General features: G+C 44.3%; 2 protein-coding genes across 4 annotated transcripts; one reads left to right on the top strand and one right to left on the bottom strand.

The window, feature by feature from the left end:
• Positions 1 to 5132: 5132 nt before the first annotated feature.
• Positions 5133 to 7212, bottom strand: POLR2K (RNA polymerase II, I and III subunit K). Of its 3 annotated transcripts, none has more exons than XM_040972732.1 (4): positions 7181 to 7212; positions 6437 to 6502; positions 6062 to 6154; positions 5133 to 5468 (listed from the first exon to the last, which is right to left on the bottom strand). In XM_040972732.1, the coding sequence occupies exons 2-4, from the start codon at positions 6495 to 6497 to the stop codon at positions 5446 to 5448; spliced, it is 177 nt and encodes a 58-aa protein (XP_040828666.1). In that variant the 5' UTR covers positions 6498 to 6502; positions 7181 to 7212; the 3' UTR covers positions 5133 to 5445. The 3 variants fall into 3 exon arrangements, with proteins under 3 accessions (XP_040828666.1, XP_040828665.1, XP_040828668.1); XM_040972731.1 differs by having other exon boundaries at positions 7139 to 7206; XM_040972734.1 differs by having other exon boundaries at positions 7170 to 7197.
• Positions 7213 to 9928: 2716 nt separating this feature from the next.
• On the top strand, positions 9929 to 26100 carry FBXO43 (F-box protein 43). Its single transcript, XM_040972730.1, has 5 exons — positions 9929 to 10018; positions 14421 to 15930; positions 18564 to 18666; positions 25249 to 25452; positions 25621 to 26100. The coding sequence occupies exons 1-5, from the start codon at positions 9934 to 9936 to the stop codon at positions 25867 to 25869; spliced, it is 2151 nt and encodes a 716-aa protein (XP_040828664.1). The 5' UTR covers positions 9929 to 9933; the 3' UTR covers positions 25870 to 26100.
• The last annotated feature ends 528 nt before the right edge of the window (positions 26101 to 26628 follow it).

Below are 26628 nucleotides of genomic sequence, written 5' to 3'. Positions count from 1 at the left end.
GCAGTAACTATGCATGATCGTCGTCTCTGGTCCCACTCAACCCTTTACAGTTCAATCTCACACAGCCTGAGTAACTGAACCTTAAGTGACGTCACTCCCCTGTTTACTGTCTGAATGGCTTTGCAGTACACGGCTCCAAGGGAGCTGGCCTCTGCTCCCCTCGCCAGTGGCATTTCCTCCCACTCTCCTGAGGATAAAATTCCGAGGCTTCATTGTGAATTGCAACTAAGACAAGCTTACCTTCCAGCCCAGAGCCTTCGCACTGACTGTGTCCTCCATTTTCAACAATTATTCCTTTGTCTTCTTATGGCCAACTCCTCATCCTTCCCTCTCTGTTCAAAGAACAACTCTTTTGTTTGATTGAGAGGCAGAGAGACAGAAAAACGAAGAGCTCTCATCCATTGGTTTACTCCCTAAATGCCTGCCACAGATGGGACTGGGAGGGGTTGTAGCGCGGAACTGGGGGAAAAAAAATGCAGGTCTCCCAGGGGTGTGATAGAAACCCAATTTCGTGAGCTATCACTGCTGCTTGGTAGGACATACGTTAGCACTAGCTAGTCAGGGGGCCTGGTAAGGACACAGGCATTGCACTGAGACACGGGCGTCTCAGTCACTAAGCCACACACATGCTCCCTTCACCACTTGTGTTCCACAATTTACCCTAGGAGAGATGGACGTGTGGTGTGAACATCTGTGTGCAGAAGCAACTTGTTAGAGACACCTTCTCAGCCAACTATTTAGACGTTTTTTGTTGTTGTTGTTGTTGTTTTTCCTAATGTTATTTACTTAAGTGAGAGTATTCTCCTTTCCATTGATTCACTATTGAAATGCTTGTAACAGCTAGGGGCGGGCCAAACCAAAGCCAGAAAACGGCAACAACCCAGGTCACTCAAGTGGGTGGCAGGGTTTTGGCTCCTCGGACCACCTGCTACCTCCTAGGAAGCACATCAGTAGGAAGCTAGAATCCAGAGCTCAGCCAGGACCTAATGCAGGTACTCCCATCTGGCCTAGACTTCTAAGCCAAATGTGCATCCAATTCTTTATATTTCTATTATCTTTTTTTTTTAAGATTTATTTTTATTATTATTTTTTTATTGGAAAGGCGGATATACAGAGAGGAGAGACAGAGAGGAAGATCTTCTGTCCGATGATTCACTCCCCAAGTGAGCGCAACAGCCGATGCTATGCCGATCTGAAGCCAGGAGACTCTTCAGGGTCTCCCACGCGGGTGCAGGGTCCCAAAGCTTTGGGCTGTCCTCGACTGCTTTCCCAGGCCACAGGCAGGGAGCTGGAAGGGAAGTGGGGCTGCCAGGACAGAACCGGCGCCCATATGGGATCCCGGGTGTGCAAGGCGAGGACCTTAACCACTGCGCCACTGCGCTGGGCCCTATTTCTATTATCTTTTTCACCTGCTGTTTTTGAATTTTCAGAAGTTCAATCTCTTAAGTTTCAGAGTCTCAAAGCACTGATGCCCAATTCAAAAACATGACCCAGAGCTTCCTGATGCCATTTTGCCTTTCTGTTTATTGGTGCATGGCTCCAAGGGTGCCCTTGCAGCACCTATCACAAACCTGACACAAAGTAACTCTCATTGAATGGTTTGTCCCTGTCTCACTAAGTTAGCCTAACATAAAGGCTCTTCTGAAGGACAACCGGTCAGAACACTAATGCCAGTTTCAAAGATCCATAGACTATCCTGGCACAAACACATAAATGAGACTCACTTGGCTATGTTACAGGAGCATTTCCTGGAGGGTTAAAGTACTCACTAATTATGATACATTTTCCAAGTGCTCTCGCTTCCTAAGGTCTTACAAGTTAACCAACTCCTCCATTGTTTCTTCAGGTTTCCTAGGACTCTGTTAGCATTCACTCCACCCACAATGTTATTGCCATCTATCCATATCACAAGAGCTTTAGGCGAGAGGAAAGAGGTGGACATTTAAAACAGCCACCAGCACTTGCTCAGACACTCCTAACCCTGACGAAAGGCTGCATGGATCAGTAGCACAACAATCACCTCAGAGTAGGTGGGACGAGAAAATCAGGGATTCAGAACTTCCCCCAGGCCTGCTAAATCAGAACCCATGCTTATCGTGTTCCAGGGAATCGTGTGTGGCTGCGAATCACTGTTCTAGAACATTCTTCTGTGGGCCAAGCTGACAATAGAGTTTGACCGGAAGCCAGAAAGGAAAGCGTCTTTCTTTTGACTTTGAGTCTGTATCTGCCATCTGCTCTTCTGCAGACAACTTCCGTCCAAACCTCATTTTTTGTCTTTGAGGTTCAGTTCAGTCAACTAGCGAGCTTTCCTTGAGCCTTCCAACCGGATTAAGTGCCACTTCTTTGTACCCAAATACGTCATGGGTCCACATTCTGCATTGTAATTTTTGTCAATTTAGATTATAAATTTCAGATTTGCATTTTCAGTAAATATGTTGAATAAAATACTTCTAAGTATTAGCAATTATAATTATTTCACTTTGGCAATGAAATTATAAAAAATGGGCAGCTGTTGAGTGAAGCTGGATTTGAAGCAGCTTCCAATTACTGCTTTTGATGGAGTAGATTATAGGTTAATTTCAACATCACTTTTTTTTTTATTAGGACACTACTCAAAAGGACTTTGATAAAGCACTGTCACTTTTTTCCTTAAAAGGTTCCCAAGTTGATAAAAGATATATCCATTTTAGAAATGAAAATGTCATAAAAAGTGGCTGACTGAAAACAGCCATTTTGAGTTCTAGTTTTAACACTTTTTCTAGGGCCGCATTGTGGTGTGGCAGGGTGAATGTGTCATCTGCGACACGGGCATCACACATGGGTGCCAGTCCCTGCCCTGGCTGTTCCAGTGCTGATCCTGCCCTCTGCTAATGGTCTGGAGGAAGCAGAAGACAGCTCAAGGCCGTGAGCTCCTGCCACTCACATGTTACCCAGTAGTTCTTGGCTTTGGCCTAGCAGTGCAGCCCTCCAGGGAGTGAACCAATGGATGGAACAACTTTCTGTGCAAATAAATTATTTTTAAGTTTTTAATTAATTTGTTTTAACTGGAATGACATAGAAAATTTATGAAGATCCTCAATTCACTGCTTCACTCCCCAAATGGCCACAATGGCCAGAACTATGCCGATCCAATGCCAGGAAGTACCCTATACCCCTCTCCGCCCTGTCCCCAACACAGGTGTGGGGTTCCAAGGCTTTAGGCCACCCTCCACTGGCCTTCCAGGCCACAAGCAGGGAGCTGGATGGGAAGCAGAGAAGCCAGGACATGAACCGGTACCCACATGGGATCCCAGCACATGCAAGAAAAGGATCCAGCCACTATGCCATCGTGCCAGGCCAAGTATTTTTTTTTAAAACTTTATTTTTCCAATAGCTGCTCTGTTCAATTAAACAAATGATATTAACTTAAACTTATAATTACATTATCAGTAAGTTAATCCATTTAAGGAATCATCATGAGGTATAGTATACTTGTATATTTAGGTATACATTTGTAAAAAGGATAAAGGACCATATCAAAACTATCAAAGCCCTGTATAAAGGAAAAGGCACCGTTAACAGCGAGAGGGAAATAAAGGAGAATCTGGACCAATAAGCCATTCTTTTAAAGTCTGACATTAACAGTACTTCCTATAGCGTATAATGAATTCATACAACTTGGTAAGTGTAGGATGGTAGAATGTTTTTTTTTTTTTAACTGACATGGCTAACTTTTATAAAATGTCAGACATACTTAAAGCTGGAACATATTCAATCTTTAATGTTGAGGCTAACAAGACCTTCCATTATAATGGAAATCTGGACAATCAATTCCATGTCTCAAAGACCAAGGCAAAATATTTAAATAATTATCCATTAATTCAAGGGGAGCCAACCTATTCTAATTATATTGTAAAGCAGAACTGTATCACTTGAATGATTACAATGGGAAACCACCTGTCACTTTGCTTGGTGTGATTTTGCTCTACAACAAGTAACCACATGTTACAGCAGAGTACGTTAAGCTGCCACCTGTGATGCCTGCTTACCTCCCACAGGTGCTCCAACCAGCTCAAGTTGTCTATGCTACTTCCAGTTCAGCTCCCTGAGCCTGGGAAAGCAGCAGATAAAGACCTCTGTACTTGGGCCCCTGCCACCCACGTGAGAGTCCCAGTATAAGCTCCTGGTTTTGGCCAGACCCCGCTGCAGCAGTTGTAGCCTTCTGGGGTATGAACTAGCAGATGGAAGATCTCTTTCTCTCTCCCTCTCTCCCTCTCTCTGTAAATCTGCCTTTCAATGAGCAAATACATACTCTTTTTTTTTTAAGGTTTTTCTTGGAAAACCACATTTTCAGAGGAGATACAGAAGATCCTCCACCTACTGGTTAACTCCCCAAGCAGCAGCAATGATGGCTGGTGCTGAGCTGATCCAAAGCCAGGAGCCAGGGGCATTTTCTAGGTTTCTGACTAAAGTGCAGAGTCCCAAGGCTCTGGGGCGTCCTCCACTTCTTTCCCAGCCATAAGCAAGGAACTGGATGGGAAGTAGAGCATCCAGGATACAAATTGGCACCCATTTGCGATTCTTGCACATACAAGGCGATGGCTTTAGCCACTTGGCTATCATGCTGGGCCCATATATAAACTTTTTTTTTTAAACATTTATTTCGAGAACCGTCAGAGAAGGAAAACTACAGACCTAAAACATTTATTTATTTTTATTGGAAAATCAGATACATAGACAGGAGAGACAGAGAAAGAGCTTCCGTCCAATAAGTCACTCCCCAAGTAGCTGCTCTAGCCAGAACTGAGCCAATCTGAAGCCAGGAGCGTCTTCAGGGTCTCCCAGGCAGGCACTGGGTCCCAAGGCCTTGGGCTGTCCTTGACTGCTTTCCCAGGCCACAAGCAGGGAGCTGGATGGGAAGCAGGGCAGCTGGGGACATGCAGGTGAGGATTTTAGACACTAGGCTGCTGTGTGGGGCCCATCTCATCCAAGATTTTTAAAATACTCACTCATTATATATAAATACAGAAAGGCCATCACCATTGGCCAAGTAGTATGTGAAAACTGAACTAAAAATGGCATACACACTTGCAGCAAATACACCCTGTACCAAGACACTTGGCAAACACTTACTGACACAAACAGCGGTTTCTAAGTAACTGATTTTATTAGGCTTTCAGAGGGCTCTACACATCTGCATGTTTCACAGGGACCCCAGACAGTTCTAGGTTGTGACTGTAAGCACGGTATAAGAAAGGAATTTTACCATACATCACAAAAAATTAAATTATAAGTCATGTATTTGAACAATTTTCTTATATTAAAAGATACCTAAATACAATATGGTTTTTAAAGGGAAATCATATGCAGTTCAAAAGGATAAGTATGCTACATCAAAAGCTATACAACAAGGAGAAACATGTACAGCAAAGCCAAGTACAAATGTGGACATTCAACTGTCACATTTTATCGAGCATCAAAAACCACCACTGTATTAACCTGAGTTAAGGATTTAAAAAATGTGGTTGAAAACTATACAAAAAGACCTAAAACTTCCAAATCACATTGTCTTTGCAATAAACTAGTTTGTTCATTGAAGGCGCACAGCGGCCTAGGATTCACTATTTTATTAAATGAGAAAAGCTTTCAATCTTTTTTAGTATTTTTCCAAGATATGAAAAAAAAAATACATCACAAAACACTGAAGCAGCATTAAAGGTAGCACCTTGTGATCTCTGAGAAACTGTTCAGCCACATTGTAACCTGCTCTCAGCTGGGTGTAATGTGTTGGCGCCACTCCCTCCCTCCAGGTAGCATACACCATATTTGTATTTCTCCTTGTATAAATTATCTGTCAAGCTTAGCTATCAGTTCTTACATAAATACAGACTCTGTACAATAAATTTACGAATGAAAATCGCCTAGTATTTCACTTACATGTTCTGGACTACAGAAATGCTAATCGCCTCTCTCTCCTAAGTCATCCGTAGTTATTGCTATTTCTAGCAGGAGTGGTGTCTGGCAGTCCAGCATCACTCTCCAGCTGGCTCCTTCCTCTTTAACAAGTACAGGCAAAGGATACATCTTTTTGTTCTCTTCTTGTACATGATTCTGTATCCACACTCCCTGCATCTGATTGGATCCCTGGATTTTATCTCATTTTCCGTGTGACATTCTAGGAAAAAAAAAGAGACAGCATCCAAGTTCAAGAAAACTGCAGATGAGTAAAGGACCTTAGCCATATTCATAATCCATGGTAACCCGACACACTAAAACTCAGAGTGGTGGGCAATGCCACCTTTCTGGGGCAGGCAGGGGTGCCAGAGGGGGGCTCCGAGGTTCCCCTTCCCACCTTCAAACACAAATAATTCCCCGATGCAAAGGATCGATGTAATCACTTCATAAAAACCACAGGAAGCCACAAATACCCCTTGCTCGGGGCCAGCAAGCTCCTTACCTCCACAAATGTAAATCATTGGCTGCTGCTTGGGGGGTTGAACGTCCTTCTGGGTGTCCATTGTCCCTACAACCGCAGAATCAAAGAAGCAGTTTCTCAGAGAGGCCCCGCCCTCGGTTGTTTTTTTTTTTTTTTTCAGGAAAAATACAACGAGAACCCCACCCCCACCCAAATCCCTCATCTGCACTTTACTCCAAACTCTGGGAGTTGGCTACACCCAACTACGGAGCGTCTATCCACACAGGAACAACAGCAAAGGGTTTTCTACTGATTACTTCACTCCAATCTTCGCAGCAATCCTCACGCGCCACGCTTATTTTTATACCGGAAGAAGCCGAGCCTTAGAGATGTTAACTTGGCGCAGAACTGCCCCACTACTAAAAAGCCAAGGGATTCAGAGCTGGCCGCCCGGCTCGAGTTCTCATCTTACACACTGAAAAACTTTATCCTGAAATTTTTCTTTCAAAGAAAAGTATAGTCTTTCAAGAAGGGACAGACTACATGACGGGAAGATTACTGAAATAACTCCCAGTAGTTACACAAACTAAACTCAAAACCAAGTAAAGAACTGGCGGCAACGGCTCCACCCTCCAGTTATCTCCCGACTCCAACTCCACTCTGGACCTTTACCGGCCCAAGGGTCATCTTGGTTTGTCTCAAAAACCCCTAAGCCTGAATCCCAAGCTCACCATCATTTCCTACCTGTGGGGTAAGAATTAACGCAGCATCTCACACAGGACTCACCGCGTCGCGAGGTCGCGCTCCACTTCCGGCGCTGGCTGATGACGCGGAGCCGGGGACGCCCCTTCCGCCCCGGCGCGGCTCGGGAAAACCGAGATTTGCGCCAGGATGTTAAAGCGGGTTATTCCGGCGTCCCTGGGATCCTGGGAACATCCAGTACCTGTTTGACTCATACTTATTTCGGAAAAGGAAAACGTCCTAGCCGTTCTTGAATTCAAAGGAAGCCTCTATTTCTGACTAGATGGGCAGAAATGACCACTTTTCCGGACAGATGGACTCCCCGCCGCGCCGTTGCTCGGAGGAACATAGGATCGAAGCCTGTGTTTCTAGAATGAAACGATGTTTTTGCTAAAATTAAAACGAAGGAGTGGGGGGGCGGTCAGCATTGAGGAGGGAGGGAGTGTGTTTATTTTAGAATTGTACCTATGAGATGTGTTCTCTTTGTATTAATAAACAATTTTAAGAAAGTATCGATGACACTAATGACATTCATTTAGGCGCTTTCCGAAGGGTCTGAGGGGCAGCTGCCTCAGCCACTGGCACGGAAAGCTAAGGACGTCGGGAAGCTTTGGCTGTTCGCTGAGCCGCTTTCAGTCCCATGTATTTCTGCTGGAAGAAGGGGGGGGGGGGGGAAAGGCCTGTTTGTTGGAGATGCAATCTTAGAAACATCAGAAGCTCAGTGGTATAAATGCCAGTTGGGTTCAGAACATTTACATTCGGTGATATGTTTCTCAAAAGACACTTTTCTTAGAATTAAAGAGCAAAGCAAATGCGGTCATCACAACTCAGGAGACAGTAGTTAGTAACTGTTAGGAATGGTTGGAGAGGCCGGCGGCTTTCCCTCCCCATGGATGGTGTTGGATATCTTACTGGAAAGTGCTCCAACCCACGACTGGATAATTTTAGGTTCACCTTTCATTTCCAGAAGTTCAGACTCTGATGTGCACACAGAGCAACTTGAGAATGTGCCTCTGAGACTCTTCCAGTCCTTCCTCCAGCATCCCCGGCTTCTTGAAGATGTGGTAGTAGATTCTCTACCATTGCCTATATCCACAGTGTTATGATGCATTTAAATAGCAGGATGTTAAACTTCTTTTTGTAAAAACTAATATTACTAAACTATTGTAATAAATGGGATTGTGCAGGGTGAGATGTGGATGAAGGAGGGGAGGGAGGAGAGAGAATCCCTATACCTATAAAACTGAATCATGGAAAATAATTTTTTAAAACTTATAAAAATAATACCATGAAGTTAAATAGCATGCTACTAGATATGATAGTATCCAATACGTAGTTACTATGCACCCACTTAAATGAAAAGCCACAAAACAAAATCAACAACAGGAAGAAGAAATAAGTTAACACCGTGAAGTCAAATAACATGCTACTGAATGACTAATGTGTTGCTGAAGATTCATGGTGTTGTGAATTTCTATTTTCCTTCCTTTTGTTGATTTTGTTTTGTGGCTTTTTGTTTAAGTGGATGTACAGTAACTGTGTAATAGAGACTTTCATATCCAGATGTGAGGATACAATGCAGTATGCATCTCTTCTTCCAGACTAAAATTGGACTCCCAATGAAATTGTTTAATGTATCTTGACAATAGGATGTTGGACTTTCTGCCGTTGTCCATGCCCACAATGATGGACCTATGACTTTTATGGAGAACTATAGTATAGTAATGATATAGGGGAACTCAGTGAAATCCCAGGGCTTATGGAACCATAAAATAATAATATTAATAATACTGAAATACAATTTTTAAAAAGAAGGGGCGTGAATCATCGGACCGAAGATCTTCCTCTTTGTCCTCTCTGTATATCTGACTTTGCAATAAAAATAAATAAATCTAAAAAAAAAAAACCCCACAAGAAAAATAAATCTAATTTTTATTGGAAAAAAAAAAAACTTGTAAAAATCAAAAGGCTGCAGGTGCCCGGACGGCCGGCGGGGGCGCTGCGGAGCCGGGGAGGCGCGGGGGCCGCGGCGAGGCTGCGCGTAGCGGTTACTGGGGCGGGCAGTTCAAACGGAAGGAGGGCAGGGCGGCGGCCCCACGTGAACGTGGCGTGGGGGTTGCCATAGCTCGGCATCCCCTGGGGACCCGGGCCGAGGCTGCAGCCCTTCCAGGCGTCCCGCCGTCCTTGGCCTCCAGGTGGGGCGGGCGCGAGGACCCCCAGGTGTGCGCCGGCTACCGGCCGCCTGGGCAGCCCTCCTGTCCGACGCCCACCCGGGGCCGCGTCCCGCTGTGTTGTCCAGGCGTCGGGGCCTAAGGGAGGCGCAGCCCTACCCCTTCTGCGCTGCAGGTGATGCCCCAGCCGGCCTGGGCCGGCCCTGGCTTTGGGGGCCGGTGAAGTAGGGGTGTGGGGGTGCAGGTGTGGCCGCCTAGCCCGGCCTCGAGCAGGTCGCGCGGATAGGGGACAGGCGGATAATTGACATCGCGGGTGAGACCGTTAGGCACCCAGCTGCCGGGAGGCACGGCGCTGTTAGCTTCTTGGCCTTTCTGGAGACCCTGCTGCGGGGAAATTCAGCTGAGAATAAGCCGGGATAGGAGCCTTGTGGTTTCCTGGAGGGCTGCTGGAAAGAAAACTCCCAAGGACCCAGCCTTGCACTTTCCAGGGTCAGCAACCATCCATCCCTGAGCCATGTCCTCAGGTGTAACCAAACTGTAGCTCTCCTGTGCTGTTTGCTGCGGAGCCTTAGAATGAGTTGTTCCAACTCCAGCTTTCCCCCCCTGGTTAAGTGACATAATTTGGGCATGAACTGGAAAGGCAAAGATGAGAGGTTTTCTGAACTGGAAGCCTGCGTCGCTTTGACATCTAAGAGCTCCAGATGGATCGATGGTAAGATCTGCCACTTTGAACAAAATGAAGGCAATCTGGATGCAGTGAAATCGTAATAAACAATGTTTTGATTTAGGTGGATACTTAAGAAAAGGAGCGCTTTGGAGAGACGTGTTCTTAATACGTTTGCAGGAACCTGTGTTGTTTTTTTTTTAAAAGTCCGTCTGAAACGGACTTGGTGGATTGGCGTGGAGTTGGTGAAATAAGTCAGCGAGCATTCCATGATCTTACAGGCATAATTTTAAATCATTTTAAGAGCTGTTTTTGACAAAATATTAGATTTTGAGACCATCCTGGGGTAATTGAAGAGGAAAATAATGACAACAGGGAGTGAATATTAGAGATAGCTTCAAATGTGATGCATAGGAAAAATGTATTTATATAAATATAAATATACTTAATATATATTAAGTATTATATATAATATATGTATATTTTTAAGGGGGAGGAAATAATGCTGCCACCTTGTGCAGTTTCCTGAATCTGAGCATAGTGAGACACCTAGTGGTGACAGAGCAGAATAGTTCACACTTACTGAGAGTGGTTAAAGCTTCTAGCTGCTGATTCACTTACAGCCAGGGCTGGGCCAAGCCAAAACTAGGGGCTGGGGAGTCATTCCATGTCTTCCAGTCATGCATTTGCGGGCATCTTGAAGCTGGCACTCTGATACAGGAAGCAGGCATCTCACATGGCATCCTAGGCACTGCCCCAAATACTTATTCTTTGAAAAGGACACCTTGACTTCGTAGTACTAAGGACAAACTTAGTGATTCTCAGAGGGAAAATGAGAGGAAAATGTAGCTTGAAAACACAGCCTATATTAGTCCTTTGCTATTTGGAAACAAAAATATAGAAACAGATAGTAGAAAGCAAAGCTTGATCATTGTTTGGACTCTCACACGTGCAGAAATTAGCACAGATTGTGTGGGATGCAGGTAGCTGAGGAATGCATGCAGTGGATGTCATAGCCCAGCGGCTTAAGCCACTGGCCACATGCCAGAAGATGCCAGCTTGAGACCTACCTGTTCCTCTGCCAGTTTAGCTTCCTGCCAATGTGCTTGCAGACAGTGGATACTGATCCGAGTACTTGGGTCTGTGTTACCCATGTAGGAGACAGTCCCAAGCTCCTGACTTTAGCATGGTTCAGCCTCAGCTTTTGTGGGTTTTTGGAGGGTGAGCCAGCAGATGGAAGCTCTCTTTATGTCTCTCCCCTCTCTGCCACTCTGCTTTTTCAATAAATAAGTTCTAGAGGAAGCTGTGTGAGATTTATTGAAACGCATGAAGGGGTATAGCTGGGGTCCAGTTGGCCAAGTTGCCACCTGGGATGCCCACACTGTGCCCTTTCAGAGCCAGTTCAAGTTGTAGCTGCTGTATTTGTATCCAGCTTCCAGGTAATGTATCCTGGAGGTCGCAGATAATGGCCCAGTTACTGGGTTCCTGCACCCATGTGGGAGACATGGATAGAATTCCAGGTATCTGGTGTCACCCTGGCTCAGCCCTTGCTATCATGGGCATTTGGGGAAATGAACAGTGGATGGTAGATATTCTCTCTCTCTCTCTCCCTCTCTCTCTTATGTATGTATTTCTGTGTCACTGTGCATTTAAGTAGCTGAAAAAAAATAAACATTTAAAATTATTTTCAAAGGGAGCCTATGGTTCTGTCTTAATTTCTCAAATTTATTTTTTGCTTATTTAAAGGGAACATTCACGGATTCACTGTTTAGATACTTGCAATGGTCAGAGCTGGGCCAAGCTGAAGCCAGAAGCCTGGACATTCATCTGGGTCTGACATGTAGAAAGTGGAGACCCAAGAGCTTGGGACATCTCCTGCTGCCCTCCATGTGTACCTGAGGAAACTGGGATCCAAAGTAGCAGGTGATGTCCCAGACTGACATGGGATGATGTCCCCTCAAGAGGCATCTTAACCAAATGCCAAAATGCCCCAACTAGGAGTATGATTTTAAAAGGTTTTCCCTGGTGAAAATGATCATGATACCATAAAGAAATGTTTTGTTCTGTTTAAAGTTAGCATTTTATAAGAAGTCTAGTCTCTTACATATGAACTGCTATAAGTTAGTTATAAATGCATGACTATATCATGCAGTCTGCTAAAGTAGATCTTCCTAAGATATTTTACAGTTGTTTTTAACTTATTTTAATTTTTATTTGAAAAGCAGAAGTAAAGACAGATAGAGAGTGTCCACCTGCTGGTTCACTCCCCCAAGTGACCATAGCAGCCAGGTGTGGGACAGGCTGACAGCAGGAACCTGGAACTCCCTCTGTGTCTCCCGTTTGGATGGCAGGGACCTGGGTACTTAAGCTGTCATCCGCTCCTTGCAGGAATGCACAGCCACAGGAAGCTGGATTGGACACAAAGCAGTCAGGGTTCACACCAGGGACTCTAGTGTGGGAAGAGGTGTCCCAAGCAGCTACTTTATTGTTCTACTGAACACCCATTCCACCACCAACCCCCAAATTCTTTTAGTAGAGAGGGAAAAGTCATGTTTTGGGCTTATGGAAAACTCAGAAAAAAATAATTTTCATAGTTTTTTCCCCCAATAATCTGAAAATGTATCGAAGAGTGTAGTAAATTTCTTACCTTCCTTTTAGATTTAATTCAGATTTCTACAAAGAAGGAATGTGGTGATGCTGTTGAAAAAGTTAAGGAGTGACTACTATATCCTAGTATTATCACCCGTGTGATTATTAAGTAACTCTTCTTTTTTTTTTTTTTTAAAGCAATTGCTTGGAATTCAATATGGGGGCTTCAAGTGTGCTGTAAATATTGGATACCTTACAAGTAGTTGTCTATTATCTGTAAGTTCAAGCCTGAAACGGGAGCTTGCATCTCAAAACATGTAGAAACTGAGTCAAGAACAAATGCGACATGCCAAGATGGAAACGGTCCCATATCTGTGATGTAGGGATCCATTATGTTTAGCCCAAGAAGAATGTATTAAAGATGTATCAACAAGCTAAAGAACTTTTTAAAAGATTTTTTTATTTGAAAGGCAGAATTGAAACAGAAAAATCTTCCATCTGCTGGTTCACTCCACAAATGGCCACAATGGCCAGAGCTAGACTGATCTGAAGCTGGGAGCCAGGAGCTTCTTCTTGGTATTCCACCTAGGTGCAGGGGTCCAAAGACTTGAGCCATCAGAGGATGGCTACTTTCCCAAGACATCAGCAAGGAGTTGGATTGGAAATAGAGCAGCCTGGGCTTGAACAGGCATCCAAATGGGATGCAGGTGCCAATAGGCAGAGGCATAGCCCACTACACCATGCACTGGCCCCAGAATTATATTTTGGAAAGGGAGAGGCAGATAGACAGAGTTGCCATCTATGGATTCACTCCCCAGAACGCCTGCAAGAGCTGGACTGAATGTCCAATTAGGTCTCTCACATGAGTGTCAGGAACCCAATTACTTGAGCCTTTGCTGCCAACTGCCTGGGGTTCAACAGGAAGCAGAAGTCGGAAGTCAGAAGAACACATTAAACCCAGGCACCATGGAATGGGATGTGGTAGTGTTGACCACTGCGGCAACTGCCTGTCCTCTAAGAGTCTTTTGTGAAAAGGATTCAGTCTGGGCATTCAGGCGGTTTCTGCAGCAGACCTGGTTAGTATGTTTATAAGCATACACAGGCATGGATGCACTTGGCACCAGCAGGAACACTCCTCATCTGTGTAAGAACTAGATTTTTGGTTAAAGATTTATTTGTTTAAAAGGCAGACTTACAGAGAAATTGAGACAGATTTTTCCATCTGCTGTTTTTTTCTCCCCCCAAATAGCCAGGGCTGGGCCAGGCTGAAGCCAGGAGCCATGTGGATGCCAAAGAGCCCAACATTTTGGGTCATCCTCCACTGCTTTCCCAAGTGTACTAACAGGGAGCTAGATTGCAAGTGGAGCAGCTGGGATTCCAACCAGTGACCTTGTGGGTTCCAACAATTCAAGCAGTGGCTTAACTTGCTATACCACATCCCTGGTCCCAGGATACAATATTGTAAAGGTATCTTTATGATTTACAACCCCAAATTGTGAAAAGAAGTCTGACAGATGAATACAGGCCAGTTGAAATAAGCTAGAACATTACAGATAATTCATGTGATTTGATGGTGTTAAAATTATGGAATAATAAGAAAAATAACGTTGCTAGGATCCCCCCCTCCCCCGTAAGGGTAATTCAACAAAATAGCTGTGCATGTGACTTAGATTATGGTTTGATGAATGTTTTAAATAATATACATAATAGTATATTGTGAAGTTAGATTCTTAAAGTAAACTTCTGAAAGTATTATATAAGTTTCCATTATTGTCTGTACTCAGATTCGGTAATATGTTTTGGAGCAAGCTTCCCGGTTCCTCGTTATAAAGAAAGACTTCGACTTGTTTTCACTTTGCAGAAACAGAGATTTCCAAGATGTCCCAAAAACACCCAGGCCAAGCCACCCTTGGAGCCGGAAACGATTCCAACTCTCCCAGGGCCTGCTTGGAGTACCCCAACCCCAGAGATTTGCCTCTGGTGTCTTCATTTCAAGATGTTGGCTATGAAGAGCTGTTACAAACTTGCAGCTTCCACTTCCGTCACACAAACAAAGAATCCAGGGAGAAGGAAGAGAAAGACCCAGTGTTACCCCATGAGCACTCTGCCACTTCGAGCCTCGGCTTAGCCCATCCTTTGGAGTCTCCTCCTCAAAGGAAGACATGTGTGTCCCCGGGGAGGGAAAGGGTTACATCCCCAGAGATTTGCGAAACTCCCAAAGTCCGTGGGAAAAAGCACTTGCTGCGGAGACGGTTGAATGTGGCCTTCTCTCTCCTCCAGGGAGACTTGGAGTCCCAGAATCATTCTCTAGAAAGCAGCATGAGCCAGGCGCCCACCTTGGAGAAGCCTAGCGCAAGCAATGCCCCCAGCTCCCCCAGGCAAGCTAAGTGTAGCCCTCCGGCTGTCCTGAGTGCTAACAAGGGGGAGCGAGTGGTCTCCAGCAATCAGAACCTGAGGCAAACTTTCTCTCAGCAAAAAACTTCCACCATCGATGATGAAGACACCAAAGATGGCGATTTGGGCCTCTTTGAGGTGGGATGCATATCTCCAATTCAGGGCAGTCACTTCAAGGACTCTATCACCCACGACTTCAGTGACAGCAGTTTAAGCGTGGATGAAAATACATATCCCGGGTTTCTGGGCTCCTCCGGGAGTGGACTCACTTGTGACACAGAGGAGGACGTATTTGTCACGCCCATCAGCAATCTGGTCGCAAGTATTCAATTCCACGGGAGCCACACGCTTTCTCCCTCGCCCAAGGTGAGAGTCAGCATTTCCACGCCCGAAGACAGCGGTTTTAACTCCCTCAGCTTGGACAGGTCCGAAGATTCCCTGTCTGACCCAGAAGGTTCCTTCCAAGAGCTGCTACAGAAGCACAAGGGAGCTCTTAAAGCCGGGGATGCCATCAGGAAGTCGAGGCGTCTCGGCAGGTCGAGAAGGCTGTCCACCCTCCGTGAGCAAAGTTCACAGTCGGAGACCGAAGAGGAAAAAGAGGTGGTCCACTCCAGCTCCGCTGCAAGGCCGGTGGCCACTCCCGACACCTCGGAGACCGAGAGCCAGCAGGGCAGCGTCGGGAAGGGTGGGGAGTGGAGTTTAAGCCTTGGGGATCTGTCAAAGACCCCAGCCCTGCAGTTGATCCATGAGCTCTTCTCGAAAAGCAAAAGGAAAAGATTCCAACCAAATGGTGCCCAGGAATTCCTGGAAGAAAGGGATGGGGATAAACTAGCTGTGCTGAAGTGTGTTCTTGCGGGGTTAATTGGCAAGAAAATGGGGCTAGAAAAGCTGGACATCTTGACGGAGTTAAACTATAGAAACTTAAAGCATATTCTTGCTATGGTTTTAGATTCCTTGACTGCAGAGAGCCTATGCAGGTAAGCAAAGCATTCTATGAAATCAATTTTTTGTCTTTTTTTTTTTTTTATAAGGGGAGGGCATGAATGATTTAAATATAGTCCAACCGCTGCTTCAAACTCTCCAAATGGCCATAACAGCTGGGAGTTGGTACACACCGTCACTAGGAGCCTGGAGATTGTCCACTTCGGTCTTCCACAGGGCTGGCTGGAGCCCAAGTACTTGGTTCATCTATTGCTGCTTTCCCAGGCACAGTAGCAGGGAGCTGGATCAGCAGCAGAGTGGCTGGGGCTAGAGCTGGCATTCTGATGTGGGATATGCAAATTGCAGGTGGGAGCTTGGCTTACTGCACCACAATGCTAGCCCTTTCCATCATGTTTTTTTTTTTTTTTTAAAGTTGTGAAGTTTTTGTTTGTTTTTTCTGTGACTTGACTGGTTGTCTTATTGCATTGTTTATTTGTTATTTCTGCCTTAGGTTGCCTCACACAATATGAGAGGTGATCTCTGCAGAATTTCTAATGGAGTTTGCTAGTATTTTTTTTTTTCTGTTTAAAAGCAGCAGTATTTTTTTTTTTTTTTGGACAAATATCTTAATCACTGTCGTTTTGGAACAGATTGCCTAAAAGTGGAATATTTCCAAGATAGCAACCTTTGTTCTACAGAAAGGATTTAATGATTTACTTAATAGCACACATCTATTATCAGTTGCACATGTATTAAAATTGTGAAACTTGCCCAGAAACAAAGTATTGTGATGACTAAGAAATGGCAACAGATGAAGGATAGCATTTAATTGTTCAAAGAAAGTTCTATTGCCCAGGAGCAATGGCTAGCTTTCATTTCAGGGTTTGGTCACAGACCATGAGAATATATATGGGTATTATTTCATTTCCATTGCTGATATGGCAGTTAATTACTTTGGCAGAGTTCAAGAAGCTGGGCCTTGAAGAATTTTTATTTGCAGATAATCCAGTAGCTTGAATGCTGCTACATACTTGAAGAGAAATGTTAAAACATTCGGGAGCAGAGGGTGATCAGTCAATTACAAAGACTAAATTGAGAGAATGTTCATGCTGGTAACCTGGGAGAGTCGCAAGACCGCCAGGAGACAAAACCCCCTGGGAATGTCATGGCCACGGAGGAGAGAAGTCACATGGAGCAAGATTTCTGCAAGGTGATGGTTGGACAGAACATGCTGGATAACCTCTTTCTTGACAGTTGTATGTCAAGAGCTGCTTTGCAGTCTTGGCTATTTTTTATGGCCACCACTCCGAGTAACATTTTTCTTCATCCCCCCCCCCCCATACTCAACCCACCCAGGTTCACTGCAGGCTGCAAATGGAAATTTCCTGAAGTTTCTGGTCCAATCACTGTTTTTTCGGGGTGAAGAAACTGAAAGCCAGAGAAGTTGAGTGACCTGCTGGCAGCTCCCCAAGGGGTGGGGGAGCACACTGAGGTCTACCACTGAGCTGTCCAGTTCCTAAGCCAGTATTTGCTCCATCTCCCTCCCCCCACCACCACACACACTCATACACACTCCCATCATGACTTAAGGCCTTTGGAGTCGACTTGATAGGGAATATAAGCAGATTAGTGTTCATTTATTTTGGAAGACTGTTTGGTTTGAAATACAGAGTAACAGAAAAAGAGAAGGAGACAGAGATCATCTGTGTGCTGCTTCACTCTCCAAGTGGCTGCAGTAACCAGGGTTGGATGAGGCTGAAGCTTGAAACCCAGATTGTGAATGGGATATCCTGGTGGGTGCCAGGAAGCCAAGGGCTTGACCTGTCACCTGCTGCGTCCCAGGCACATTAGCAGGCAACTGGTGAATGGGATTCAACCCAGGTACTCCCGCACAGGATGTGGGCATCCCAAGCAGTGATGTAAGTTGCTGAACCACAATGCTCACCTCCTCATAATAGTATTTCTTTGACACTTAATGTTTCCACTGAATAATTAATTTTGCTTTTATTTAATCAAAATTATAGACATGTCGAATATGGTAATAGGATCATTGATCTTGAAAATCTTCTCTACGGACGATAATGTGGTATTTTAAATATTTCATTGCAGTGTCACATTTGAAGTTAATCCTCTTCATCACTCCCCCACTGGATCCATATTTGTATGTCCATTTATAAAATAGTGACCCACCATATCATGCTGTCATATACTTTATGTTTTTAATAGTAATTCTTGGGGTCAGTATTGTAGTACAGTGAGTTAAGCTGCCACCTACAATAAAGGCATCCCATATGGGCAGCTGGTTCAAGTCCTGGCTGCCCCGCTTCTGATCTAGCTCCCTGCTAATGTGTCTGGGGAAGCAATGGAAGTATTTGGGCTCCTGAGCCATATGGGAAACCTGGATGAAGCTCCTGGCTTCAGTCCCAGTCATTGCAGCCATCTGGGGAGTGAACCTGCAGGTAGAAGTTCTCTCATCTCACTTCTTTTCCTCTATAATGCTGCCTCTTAAATCAATCTATTTTAATAAGGACTCTTAGATAAATCAGCATGAAGCAACACTGTTGTTTAAGTCATATTTTAAGGTAAAATTTTAGTTTAAATTTACAGTCTAAAGTTTGTTAATCACCATATGCAAAAATGCTATTTATTTAAAGTACATAAAATATCAGGACTGATCCTTTTATTTTAGTGTTTGGAAAGTCAGCAGAAATTGGCGTGAAATTGTCATTCAAGATAAGAAAGCATACCGGAGGAGAAAATTTTATATCACACAACTGAAAAGAAATTCTGAGGTAATGTATATAATAATACTCCTCGGAAATGGATTTACATAAGCATCTAACCTTTTTATGGTACCAGACAACCTATTTTTGGTTTTTTTTTTTCTGTTATCTTTTAACCTTTTTTAACTTTATTTACTCATAAGTTCTTTCTCAAAACTTTCCACCCAGCCTATAAAGTTGAATGGACTACCTAATATCTGGAAGATCTTGCTGGGCTTTATTGATGTTGAAATTGACACACTGTGGCAGCATCTGGGTACCAATGACATGTTGGATCTTATTCCTAATTGGATACTTGTATAACAATTTAAAAAAATTACTTGAGAGAGAGAAGCAGAGCGTGTCATGTTTCCCATCCACCGGTTCACCCCCTAAATGTAATGGAAGCCAGGAGCTCAATTCAGATCTCCTGGGTGGGTGCAAGGGATGCAAGCGCATGAGCCGTCACCTGTTACTTCCCAGGGTAGGCAACAGCAGGAAGCTGGAATTGGGAATAGAGTAGGCACTCTGATATTACATGGAAGCATCCCAAGTGTCCTCTTACCAGGTAGCTTAAACATCTATGCTGGCACTTGTATTCCAATCCTTTCACTGGATTTTACGTGTTGGGAACTGTGCCAGTTTCTCATACTACAATGTGTACCTCTCTGCTTTTAAATTAATTTATTTTTATTGGAAAGGCAGAGATACAGTAAGAGAAGGAGAGACAGAGCATGATCTTCCATCTACTGGTTCATTCCCTAAATGATTGCAACAGGTGGAGCTGGCCAGTCCAATACCAGAAGCCTGGAGCTTCTTCCAGGGTACAGGGTGTAGGGTACAGGGGCCCAAGACCCAGGGCCATCCCCTAATGCTTTCTCAGGGCATTAACAGGAAACCGGACTGGAAGTAGAGTACCTAGGACTGGGACCCTGCACCCATATGGGATGCCAGCACCACAGGAGGAGGATTAACATGTTACGCCACAGTACTGGCCTCAGTGTGTATGTCCCTGCTCTCCTGGACTTCATATCCAGGGGATGATCCTAGTGGAGAGGTGGTGACAACACAGGTGTGTTTCAGGGGAAATCCAGCATTCTGTTGGACATTCCAAAGGAGTGTTGGATCAGGCGTTGGGATGAAGAAAAGTGCATCTCAGCTTGGGCCTGAAGGATGAGTCGCAGCTAGCCAGGTGAAGAAGTCAGGGAATTGTGCGGCAGCAGAGGGAGGGGAGGTGCGTGCTCACAGGCCTGGAGCTGAAAGCTCAGCTGGTTACCGCCCGCGGAGCATCCTAGAGGACTGGCGTGTACTTCCCAGAGACTTGACCTTGAGTGTCAGTCACCTGATGATGACCTTGCCCCCAAATTTTAGATATAACCTTTTTTTTTTTGTAGGCACCAATGCAAAATCAAAAGAAACTCAAGAGTACTCAGTAATTTGTTCTTGTCCTGGCAAAATGTATTTGATAAACTATAAGGAAATTTCTGATTTGACTAAATACAACAGTGAAGGTGATAAATGCCAGAAACTAAAGGGAGCACCGGAACACGGATGGATGGGTTTCTCATTGCACTGGAATGTTGGAGGGGCTTTATACTGCAAGTTTGAGTTTCCTCTCAACTTGGAAGATAAGACTTAAAAAACAACTCAACTTCTCAAAGGACTCTACTTTTTCTTCCTTGTGCTTCACAGTGATATCATTACAGTTTGCTTTATTTTAGGATTTTTTTTTTTTTGAAAGTCAGACACACAAAGAGGAAGAAATCTGTCCATTGATTCACTCTCCAAGTGGCCAAAACTACCAGAGCTAAGCAGACCCGAAGCCAGGAGCCTGGAGCCTCTTCCGGGTCTCCCACACAGGTGCAGGGTCTCAAGGCTTTGGGCCGTCCTTGACTGTTTTCCCAAGCCACAAGCAGGAAGCTGGATGGGAAGTGGGGCCACCAGGACTAGAACCGCCACCACTATGGGATCCCGGTTTGTGCAAAGAAAGGACTTTAGCCACTAGGCTATTACGCCAAGCCCTACAGCTTGCTTTTTTAAAAAAGATTCATTTTTGTTATTTTTTCATTGGAAAGGCAGATATACAGAGAGGAGAGACAGAGAGGAAGATCTTGCGTCCAATGATTCACTCCCTAAGTGAGCGCAACGGCCGATACTATGCCAATCCGAAGCCAGGAGCCTCTTCCGGGTCTCCCACACGGGTGCAGGGTCCCAAAGCTTTGGGCTGTCCTCGACTGCTTTCCCAAGCCACAAGCAGGGAGCTGGAAGGGGATTAGAACTGCCGCCCATATGGGATCCCGGGCGTGCAAGGCGAGGACCTTAACCACTGTGCCACTGCGCCGGGCCCTACAGCTTGCTTTTTAAAACATCTTTTCAAACTAATACAAAAACATGGCTTAGAAAATCCAATTTGATGGTGAGGCTCATAACATAGAACACCGTTCTCTCACTCCATCTGTTCCTGCTCTTACCCCAACAAGGCCATCACTGTCACTTTTTCAGTTTTTATTTTTTTGTTCTAAATACTTACCTCTATGTTCCTTAATCATTTATTTACAATCATTTATTTATTGTCCCCTACAGAGCAGCTATATCAGTTTTCTAACTTCTTGGTGCTACTACCTACCCACCCGTCCCCTTCTCCTTCTGCCTTGTTCTTGCCTTTTGGCTGGAATGATAGCACCGAGTGACTGCAATTAGATACTGACCTTGTGGAGCGTGTTGAGACACTTGTGATGTGTTCCATGGCTGAAATGTGCTGTGTACTCTGCTTACATTTCCTGTATTCTGTCTGACCCTCTACTCCTCCTTCCCCCAACCTTCAGTCAATAATGGCTCAGCTTTTCTCCTGTTTTGTCTACTATTTCTCCCTATCGATCCCTGACTCCTCTGTGTGAGTCCAAACAGATCAGGTATTCCACCTGCTGCTTCTTATACCCAGAGACATCCTCCGGCGGCGGTGGGAGCTCTTGGCTGCTCTCCTGACTTGGATTGGCTGCCTGCCACCTGAGCTAGCCAAAGCTATCACTGACTTAAGCAAAAGATGGGGAAGCAAAGCTGTCTGAGGATTTTTCTTACATTTGCATGCCGTCACCGAGAACTCCTTGTTTAGTTCTTGAGTAAATTCATGCACTATATTTTAATTTCTGAGCCCCCCCATTTACCTATTATATTAGGCACAATATAATATTTTTTTGCACATAGAAAACTTTATTTGTGATGGGACCAGATGAGCAGGGAAGGGAGAGATGAGGGAAAGCGCCTCCCAAAAGAAAGCCAGGAGATGGGGACTGGGGAGAGGAAGAGACACCCTAGGCACAATATTTTTACAAACTGCTAATCGTGTCATTTTCATGACTGGCTAAACTCATTTCTTCTAAGTGGACACTTTAAAAGTCCAAGGGAAAATGAACTTAGAAGCCAAATAGAGGAAGTAGATGTTTGGAACACGGGCTGATTCGCTGCTTAGGACACCTGTATGGCATGGAAGAGTGCCTGGCTGAGTCCTGGCGCCCCTGCTTGCGGTCCAGCTTCTTGCCAGCACGCACCCTTGGAAACAGCAGGGGCTGACTCCAGGACTTGGTCCCTGCCTCTCCTGTGAGAGACCTGGATTGAAGTCTGGCCTCCTGGCTTTGGTCTGGCCTAGCCTTGGCCGTTGCAGGCATTTGGGGAGTGAATCAGAGAATAGAAGATATCTGTCTTTGTGTGTCTGTGTCAAATTAAAGAGTGGGAAAGGGCCCGGCGCGGTGGCGCAAGTGGTTAAGTCCTCGCCTTGCACGCCCGGGATCCCATATGGGCGCCGGTTCTAATCCCGGCAGCCCCGCTTCCCTTCCAGCTCCCTGCCTGTGGCCTGGGAAAGCAGTCGAGGACGGCCCAAAGCTTTGGGAACCTGCACCCGCGTGGGAGACCCGGAAGAGGCTCCTGGCTTCGGATCGGCATAGCATCGACCCGTTGCGGCTCACTTGGGGAGTGAATCATCGGATGGAAGATCTTCCTCTCTGTCTCTCCTCTCTGTATATCCGCCTTTCCAATAAAAAATAATAAAAATAAATCTTAAAAAACAAAAAAAAAAAAAAAAAAAGAGTGGGAAAAAAAATGAAAGCACAAAATGATAAGTTTAGTGCTGATGCTTTGGTCTGAGAGGTAAGATGTGCAGGATCCCCCGTTGAAATGCCTGAGGTCAGATCTCAGCTCCAGCTTCTGATTCCAGTTTTGTGCTAATGCAAGCCCTGGGAGGCACTGTGTTGGCTCAAATAATGGGGTTCCTGCACCCCCTCTTGGAGATCTGGATTGAGCTCCTGCCTCCCAGCTTTGGCCTCCAACCTGGCCCAGCTCCAGCATCAGGCATTTGGTTAGTGAACTAGTAGATGGATGTTTTGTCATTGTCTCTTGAGTCAATAGAATCTTTATAGAGTAAAACAATTTTTAAATAAATTTTGTTTTGGTGTGAACATTTGAAATAATGTAAAGATAGTTTTTTTTCATAATGTGTGATTTATGTAATTTTTGAAGAACCCTCATATGCATGGATTTCAAAATTTTTGTACCTAAATTTATTCATTTGTTTACCCCAAACCTGTTGCAGTATCCATGTCCCTATGCTGCTATAATTTCACATGTCTTCAGTCTAACGCTCTCCCAACTGAGCTATTTCGGCTCCGCCCTAATTTCACATGTCTTAACTCTCCCCATAGTTTAGAGCCACCTGAGACAAAAGAGGATGAGAGAGAGAGAGAGAAAAAGAGAGAGAGAGAGAGAGGAAGAAAACACAGAGTAGGACATATGAGAAAATTCTCCCATAGTTAATTTTATTTTGAAAATTGTTTAAGAAGGTCAATTTGTCTTAAAAAAATAGACTTTTTATCCATTTCCAAGCTTAACAAAATATAGCTATAAGAATATTTTATTGAAATATTTCTTTATATATAATTTAATTACACACATTTTAATTTTTCATGCTCATTGAGGTAACTGACAAAAATTGGATATACTTAAGGTATACAACATGTTTTGATAAATACGTAATTGTGATATGAGGATTCACAATTAGCATTTTTAAAACTCTAATGTTATAACATGTCTTTATTTAGTTAGTTATTTGAAAGGCATAGTGACAGAGAAATTGAGAGGTCTTGCCTCTATGGGTCTTGTCCCCCTTAAAACTTCAACAACCAGGCCCAGGCCAGCCAGACCACAGTCAAAAGCCAGGAAGTCCAGCCATCATCTGCTGCCTTGCCAAGAGCATTAGCAGGAAGTTGACTGCAAAGCAGAGCAGCTGGGACTCGAACCAGTACCTGGGTATGGAGTGCTGCTGTCACAGGCGGTGGCTTGGCCTGCAAAATGATAGCCCCTGTTACCACATTTCTTGACCGAATATTAGTAATGTGGGAACCTAGTAGAGATGAAAGGTTGGTTTGACTTTTTTTTTCCCTTTTAAAATAGCAAAGCTGTTCAAGTAGATTAGTACCAGATATTTGCAAAAATAAGCCAGAGACATTGGATTTCACAGTCTAAGCAATGCCCTGGTTCTTCTGATGTGTGGGTAAGGTGAGGAACCTGAGAAACCTTCAAAGGACTCCGTGATAGCCTGTGGTCAACTCCCAAGAGTCCCCGTCTTTTAGACCCTGCCTTAAAATAGGGGGCAAATACTGTGTTGTATGGGCTAAATCCAATCCATTACCTGTAGGCTTTTAAAAAATATATTTTTACTTTTAATTGACACATGGTAATTGTACCTGTATCAGGTGCTGCATGATATTTCCACGCATGTGTTCAGTGTGTAGTATCAGATCATGCTATTGCACCTTAGACAGTTACTATTTTTTGTGTTAAGAACATTCAAAATATTCTCTGTATTGTAGAGAAATCTTCTCTTCGTTATTGTCAACCATAGTCATCCTACTGTGCTTTATAGAAGTTAAAAGAAATTCTCCAGCTGCAGCCCTGTACCTGTTAACCATCCTCACTCCTTCTCCTCCACATGCAGAACTTGTCTTTCTATACCCGACTTTTTGGCTTGATGTCCTGTTCCATCCAAGTTTCATCTTCTCCTTCCTCCTCCTCCTCCTTCTCTTCTTCAACTGAATGGTGTTCTTCCATGTATGTGTATTAACGTCTCCTTTATTCATTCATCTATTAGGGGTACCTGGATTGACTCCCTTTATTGGCTAGTTTTGATTAGGACTGCAACAAACATACAAGTGCAGAAGTCTGGATCCCGCCTCATTCTTTGATGTATGTGTTGTCTACAAGCTGTTTATCTCTACAACCAACACAAGTTGAGTAGCTGTAACTATACGGCTTGAAAAAAAAAATCTGGCCCTTGTTGGGAAAAGTTTGCTAAATCAACACTTGAAATAAATGAAGGAATAACTAACTGTGCAAACATAAAGCTAGAGTTCATTGTTTTAATTTTTTTCCTTTTTCAATTCCTTTGACTTCCTCATGTTAAGGTAAAACAAAACATCTTGGCTTTGTTTTTCTGAAAAAAGGAAATGGCCTAAGGAGGACATTCTGGTGATATAAATTTAGCTCCACCATCATCCACATGCACCGCAAGGCTGTTCTGGAGGCTTTTTGGATGTTGGTGTTGATTCTTGCCCTCTGTCACAGGAGGCCGTGCTAAATGTGGAGGATGCTGCCACGCGGGTCCATCTTCTCAGTCGCTCTGCTTTAAGATCTGTGCAAGCACAGGCCAGGACGCCCAGCACTCAGAAGGAGCAAGTTCCCAGCTCATCCCCGTGGGGAGAAGCCTTGACACCCCTAGTAAGCTCTTCTGTCACTTACCCAAGCAGCAAGCAGGAGGAATATGTGAAGGTGAGCATTTGCCCTGAGCCTGTCAGAGTGAAGCATTGGACAGGGTGTGACATAAAACCAGCCTGGAGGATTTATTAGTGCCTTTCCGTGTGTGTGTGTGTGTGTGTGTGTGTGTGTGTGTGTGTGTGTGTGTGTGTGTGTGTGTATGCGCGCGTGCTCTCACTGCAGGTTGCCAAGACACTTTTCACTGATGAAGCGTTGAAACCCTGCCCACGGTGCCAGTCCCCCGCCAAGTACCAGCCGTATAAGAGGAGGGGACTGTGTAGCCGCCTGGCCTGTGGCTTTGACTTTTGTGTGCTGTGTCTGTGTGCTTACCATGGGTCTGAAGAATGCAGCAGGAGCACAACGAAGGGAAGACACAGAAAAGATGCTCTCCCAGGGAGCGCCCAGAGTAAGAGGAACCTCAAACGCCTCTAAGGAGACTGCACGGAGAAGCAGCACAACGGTGTATCTTTCTGACTGAAAAAATTATGACTATTTTAAACACATACAAATGTTCCCATTAATGACAGATGCTGATCGATTTTCCTGTTTTGTATATATTTAATCTATTGTAGGCTTAAATTATTAATTTTTTGAAATTTTCCATTTTATTAGTTGTTTTGTTAACTTATTTTAATATCTTGGTATTTTAAATAAAGGATTTTCAGTGTTCTCAAATATGTGTATTTGATAGTTTATGTAACACCCTTAAGTTGTGCATTTTATCGCTATGTGTTGCAGGGTCCTTCAATGATCATTTGAAAATAGTGCAAGCAGTATTAAAAATGTTGAGACCTTGACTTTTGGGTTTGAAAGATGACTCCTCAATTGGAATTAACTATAAACAGAATGTATTCATGAGTCCTATCCAATTAACTCCATAATTTCAGTCCATCTCTTCACATAAATTTGGGTGGAGTCCTAGTTGAGTAAAATTTACTAGACATTGAAAACTTGGAAGACCCAAAAAAGTAAATTATGTAGCATTACAGTTGCTTCTAATAAGAGTCATAGTTAATATATATTTAAAGTCATACTTTAAAATGAGAACTTAAAAAAATTGTAGGCCGGGCCCGGCACGGTGGCACAAGTGGTTAAGGTCCTTGCCTTGCACGCCCGGGATCCCAAATGGGCGCCGGTTCTAATCCCGGCAGCCCCGTTTCCCTTCCAGCTCCCTGCCTGTGGCCTGGGAAA

The sequence above is a fragment of the Ochotona curzoniae genome, unplaced genomic scaffold, assembly GCF_017591425.1.
Source record: "Ochotona curzoniae isolate NIBS_2020 unplaced genomic scaffold, NIBS_Ocur_1.0 contig_2318, whole genome shotgun sequence".
Classification (NCBI taxonomy): domain Eukaryota; kingdom Metazoa; phylum Chordata; class Mammalia; order Lagomorpha; family Ochotonidae; genus Ochotona; species Ochotona curzoniae.
This window is presented reverse-complemented; position numbering and strand designations above follow the sequence as displayed.

Bases quoted from the DNA above. Each gene is read 5' to 3' on its own strand.
- POLR2K (XM_040972732.1), bottom strand. From the start codon at position 6,497: ATGGACACCCAGAAGGACGTTCAACCCCCCAAGCAGCAGCCAATGATT. The intron at 6,155-6,436 runs GTAAGGAGCTTG...TTTTTTTCCTAG, and splicing joins AATGATTTACATTTGTGGAG to AATGTCACACGGAAAATGAG. The intron at 5,469-6,061 runs GTATCCTTTGCC...AGGTTAATACAG, and splicing joins CAAGAAGAGAACAAAAAGAT to TGGTGGTTTTTGATGCTCGA.
- FBXO43 (XM_040972730.1), top strand. From the start codon at position 9,934: ATGAACTGGAAAGGCAAAGATGAGAGGTTTTCTGAACTGGAAGCCTGC. The intron at 10,019-14,420 runs GTAAGATCTGCC...TTCACTTTGCAG, and splicing joins GAGCTCCAGATGGATCGATG to AAACAGAGATTTCCAAGATG. The intron at 25,453-25,620 runs GTGAGCATTTGC...CTCTCACTGCAG, and splicing joins AGCAGGAGGAATATGTGAAG to GTTGCCAAGACACTTTTCAC.